The 5,352-nt window shown below is 54.0% G+C and overlaps 1 protein-coding gene and 1 non-coding gene across 2 annotated transcripts; one reads left to right on the top strand and one right to left on the bottom strand.

Annotated features, from left to right (window-relative positions):
* Positions 1-908: 908 nt before the first annotated feature.
* ACTRT3 (actin related protein T3) lies at positions 909-3,359 on the bottom strand. Its single transcript, XM_085322311.1, has 2 exons — positions 3,166-3,359; positions 909-1,827 (listed from the first exon to the last, which is right to left on the bottom strand). The coding sequence occupies exons 1-2, from the start codon at positions 3,357-3,359 to the stop codon at positions 909-911; spliced, it is 1,113 nt and encodes a 370-aa protein (XP_085178437.1).
* A 1,325-nt stretch (positions 3,360-4,684) lies between these two features.
* On the top strand, positions 4,685-4,757 carry TRNAV-AAC (transfer RNA valine (anticodon AAC)). The gene has a single exon. It is a non-coding gene; the product is annotated as a tRNA-Val (tRNA).
* The last annotated feature ends 595 nt before the right edge of the window (positions 4,758-5,352 follow it).

The following is a 5,352-nucleotide window of genomic DNA, read 5'->3' as shown; positions in this document are numbered from 1 at the left end:
GGGGCCCCAGGGCGGGCCGCGGCGGCGGAGAGACCCCTCGCTGACGTTTTTTCCGTTGCCGGCTCCCTTCCCCTGCCCTAATGTCCCCCAGCCCCACCCCGGTCGCCCCCTCTCTCTGCCCCCCAGCCCCCCCGCCACGGGGGGCTGCTCCCCTCGTCCGCTGAAAGTCAGCGAGTAAAACAGCGGACGAGCGCGGGGAGCGCGGCGCGAGCCATTTAGGGTTAGAAACGCCGGAGCCCTCCCCGCCCGCCACGCGGAGCGGCGCGCCCCCGCCGCGCCCTATATACCCCCGGCGGCCACGCCCGCCGCGCGCCCATTGGCCGGCGGGCGCCCGCCTCCGCTGCCATTGGCTGCGGGCGGCCGAGGGGGCGGGAGGCGGCGAGTGGCGGGAGTTTGGAAAGCGCGGGCATTCGCCCCGCGGCGGCACCACGTGCTGCGGGAGCGCGCCGCGACCCTCCCCCGGCCGGGCTGCGGGGCCACCGGGGGCCTGGCCCGCTCCGGCCTCCCCCCCGCCGCGCCCCCCGAGCGGCTCTCCCGTCTTTACGCCTCGACCCCCCGAGCCCCGCGGAAAAGGAGCGGCAGAGCCACGGGGCTTTTTGCAGGTAAACCGGAGCACAGCGGCGGGAAGCAATAGTGCGGAGCGCTCAGCCTCTCCGTCGTTATTTACGTACTGCACCATCTCGCTCTGGGAAAAGAGCCGCATTAAGAACCTACATTTTACATCCGTTCAAGAAGGTGTTTCCTTGGACCAGGGAGGAAGTCACCATGACGAAAGTCATGATTTTTATTGGACTTTCAAAAGGCTGGCTACAGGCACAGACCTCCTCAACACTGATGTTCAGGGAGCTGCAATCTGAGGTTCTTTTCCACGATATGTTAAGTAAAATCCATCCAAAATCCCATGTACTTTAGAAGCATTTTCTGTGCACAATGTTAGGCCCAACCTCCCTGTACTCCGTCACAGTGATCCACATGTGCTGGAAGGCACTCAGGGAGGCAAGGATGGAGCCTCCTATCCAAGCAGAGAACTTYCTCTCAGGAGGAGCACTGACTTTCACCTTAACGTTGCCTGGGACCATGTGAACAATCTCCTTGTTCAGGCGTTCAGTAATTCCAGGGAAGAGGCTGGAACCACCAGAAAGGATGATATTGGAATAGAAGTAAGCCCTCAGGCCGGCATCACACTTCATGATAGAGTTGTAGCAGAGCTTGTCAATCCCTGGTGCCTCTACACCAAAATTATGAGGATAGAAGAGGGCTTCTGGACAACGAAACCTTTGATCGTGAACCTTAACTTCACTGCCATCAGGAAGGTGGTAAATTTTTTCCACTTCACTAGGTTTCTTGGCCATCTCCTCCTCTAGGTTCAGGCACACATAACACAAATTTTCTTTCATGTTTTGTACGAGCTGCTTCTCAGCTGTGGTGACTAGTGAAGAACCACTGTCTCTCAGAAGCTGTGTTAGGTAGTCTGTAAGATCACGGCCAGCMAGGTCAAGCCGGAGGACGCCATGAGGCAAGCAGTAGCCTTCAAAGATTGGCACGCTGTGGGTGACACCATCACCAGATTCCACCACACAGCCCGTGGTGAGCCCTGAAGCGTAGAGTGCAAGCACGGCCTGGATAGACACGTAGAGAGCTGGCACGTCAAAGTGCTCAAAGAAGAGCTCGGTCATCTTCTCTCGGTTGATCAGAGGGTTGAGCGGAGCCTCGGTCAGAATCACAGGCTGCTCACTAGTTCGCATCTGCAGGTCGTTTTCGTAGACGCTYTTCCACATGACCTCCATATCTTCCCAGGACACGATTATGCCGCGCTCTATTGGGTACCTGCAGGAGTTGAGCAAAATAAAAGGGCAGTTTTCTTTACCCCAGGCTTCATGGGGATACTAGCATCTCCCCCTGAGCAGAGCAGTCTACTGGGGAGATGTCYCAGGTGAAGAACATTAGGAAAAAGCACCCTCGGTAAACAGTTTGTGTACCTTTTAATGGTGCATGTTGCTTTGAGAAAGTACTTGGAAAAAGACTTGGCCCTTTCAAAGGCGAGACAGCTTCAGCAGCTGTGACAKCCAAGATGGGTCAGGACTTCAGAGAGGGTTGTAGCCTGTTAGCTAATTAGGGCCTTTGCTCTTTGAGTGTGGTTGTCAAGCTATGGCTGAACAGTTTGATACGAATAACTTGTAATTCATTAGTTCATTTACAATTATTAAAATATAATTCTCGAGGAGTGCTGAAGACCTCGCCGGAGCAGAATGAGTATTATTAATACTGGGGCAATATGGGATCAGGGAAAGATATGGCAGCAATGTCAGCCTTTCTGAGCTGGGCGTTACAGCTGTGCACGGAAGACCCCGCGATCAAGGTGAACGAGCGCTGCTGTCACACCACGAACACRAGTGCCTTCCACATGGACCTGAGATAGGCTACAAGCATGAAAATATGCTCTTTTGTAGCATTTACTATATACACATCCCTGCAATCATTGGAAACCTCTGCACGACAGCAGAAGGGTTAACAAATCTTGCAGCAGTCACTGCCAAATTGAGCAGTACTTTGTTGCTGCCTACTCCAGCTCTTTCTGCTTCCCCTTTCCCTTCCCCGTCACTACGTTCCTCTGGAGCTGTTCTCCCTTCTCTGTTTTGTTTCTCTTGGCTTTCCTTACTCCTCCTCCCACTGCTTGGGGTTTGGCTTATGTTTCCCTTTGCAAAGGATGGCAAAGTTAAGTTTCCTCCTTCCAGGATTAGGCATCTCAGTGGCTGTGTATAAGAAAACGCAGGAGGGCTAGTCACTTCCTCCCATGGCAAACCATCTCTGCCACGAGCAGCCTGCCCAGAGGTCCCGCTGGAGGTGCGGTGCTCTCGGTGCGGCTCCCATCTTGCCTACAGCCCRTTGCTGCCACTTTATTACAGTCCTGCTCCACAGGGCTAGCAGCGCCAAACTACTCCTCCTCTTCACTTGTCTCATCTTCTGGCTCCTAAAAACTCACTGGAACTGCCCCTCTCTCCATGCGGGAACCGCAGCGCTCTGCTTCTTCCCATGGCCGCCCCACCTGGTTTGTCCTGCTCGTCCTACCTGGCCTTGCTCCTTCCCCAACACTGGCCGGAAAACTCCCTTGTCTTACTCTGCTATCCTCGTTTCCTTGGGCTTTACGGCTCCTTTTGGTGATACCTGATGGAAAGGATCCCTCTCTTGGCCTGCGCTTCGTTCCCGATGTAGCAGTCCTTCTGGCCTGCCACCGACTTGTTCTTGGGATGGCCGACCACATTGGCGTAGGTGATCCACGGCTTCTTCTCCCCAGCGATGCCAGCCTTGATTAGGCCCGAGCCGTTGTCTATGACGATGGCGGGAGGCAGATTCGGCATTGTAAGCCGCGGCTTCGACTTGCCTTTCCCTGCTCAGCCCTCGGGAAGCAATGGGGCAGCAGCCGGGTGTCTGCGCGTGTCCCCTCCCCATTGTGACAGAGCCCTTCTAGGCCAGGGRCGGTCACTACGACACCAGCACCCGCTTCTGCTCGGCGCCCGCGTGGCAATACGCGCCCCAAGGCTGCGGCGGCAGCAGCCRCCAAAATTTAGGGGGTCACCATACCCCGTGTGGCTCCTGCCACGGAGTTGGTCCCAAAATTCTCCGTGGGCTTCTTACCCGGGTGGTTTGGGACAACATCCACCTCGGTGTGAAATGTGTGCTTTTTATTTATGGGCGTGCTGAAAAAGTGATTAGTGTTTTGGGGAAGATCAAGATTTGAAGTTACTCTTTCATACCCACAGCGTTACTTTTGGTTTAAGACTCTTTCTCATAGCCAGGAATGAAGGTTTTCAGCACAGTTCAAAAAAGGCAGTAGATCCAGCCCTTTTGTGTGCATAAATGAAAGCCCCCACAAGGTGGTATATAGTGTCTGTCTCCTTGTTTTGTAGGAGAGACTAGGAAAGATGCTGTACGGCTTCCTGTGGAAGCTGCTGTAGCAGCTGTGGAAAGGTGCTGCAGCTTCTTGTGCTCCTAAAAATATGTCTCCAAGAAGATGCTTGCTTTTGCCTGAAACAGTGACTGGCTGCTTGGTTACAGAGACAGAAATTCATTAAAAACATCAAGGCCTTTTGGGGGAAAAAGAGAAAGCTTAACCATAATGTCCAAGCCAAATATCCATACGAGCCATTGTTCTATGCCTGCTTAGGTTCCTGATGTAATTTTAAATGGGCTTTTAACTTTCTATCTCGAATGTGCAGTTTTGTTGGCGTATTCACAGCCCAGCTGTAGTCATTATTTCTCAATGGATAAAGCTTATTTACATATCTGTATTTGTGTCTGTATATATATATATATATATATATATATATATGCACACACACACACACATATATATGGTTTATATGTATATATACACACACACACACACACACATATGTGTGTATATATATTATCAGTGCACGTTTCTTAAATGCGTACGGCCTTTTCTGGTACCAGAACGAAAGGCGCTATAAACACATGGCACTCGCGTTATCAACGCAATCTGTTTATTTTCTTCCGAGCTCCTCTTCAGCGTGAAACCACGTCCTGCTTTTCCCCTAACCTGGCGATTCGTAGCTCGGGAGCCGGGCGCGGAGGCTCCCGGCCCGCGGCAGCCGCTCGCCGGGGCCGCGCCGAGCCCGGCCGCGCCGTAGCAGGGCGGCGGCGGCAGAGCCGCACAAGCGGCGTTTCCGTAGTGTAGTGGTTATCACGTTCGCCTAACACGCGAAAGGTCCCCGGTTCGAAACCGGGCGGAAACACCGGCCGGCGGCGGCTTGTTTTGTCCCGCAGGTAACGGGGCGACACTGCSGGGGCTGCCTTAAAACTTTTTGATTTTTAAGTTCTTTTTATTTAGAAGAACGGCGAGGGGAAATTTAAAAGTTCTCAACACTACTGCCTTAATACTAACAAGCAGATTTAAAACGTCTCAGCTAACGCTTCAGTGTGCATGGCTAGGATGTACGGCAAACAAWTTACTTGTGGATCGTTCCTGTTAAACCCACGTTTCAAAGGTCACAGGGAGGTTATTTTACCCGGTTATATCTTACGCTTCTCGCGCCCTCCAAAAACAAGTGCCAACTTAGTATTTACCCGAAAGGGCAATTCCTTATCAYGGCCAAGGCCCTACGTCCCCCCTGCGGCGCGGCGCAGTGCCGCTCCCTTCGCCGCGGWGTTCCGGGTGCGTTTTTAACGTCGTTTTAGCGTTTCCACTCGAGCTCCGCAGTGCCGCGGCAGCGCCGCGCCTACAGCTCCCGGCACGCCCCGCGGGAGCCGCCGTCCGCGCCCCCGAGCTCCCCGCGGAGCTGGTTCGCAGTCCCGCCGGGCCGAGCCGGGCCGGGCCGAGCCGGGCCGGGC

The sequence above is a fragment of the Rhea americana genome, unplaced genomic scaffold (genome assembly GCF_003343005.1).
Source record: "Rhea americana isolate MKP2758 unplaced genomic scaffold, rheAme1 scaffold_76, whole genome shotgun sequence".
Classification (NCBI taxonomy): Eukaryota; Metazoa; Chordata; class Aves; order Rheiformes; family Rheidae; genus Rhea; species Rhea americana.
The sequence above is the reverse complement of the archived record's forward strand: the minus strand, read 5'-3'. Positions and strand labels throughout refer to the sequence as shown.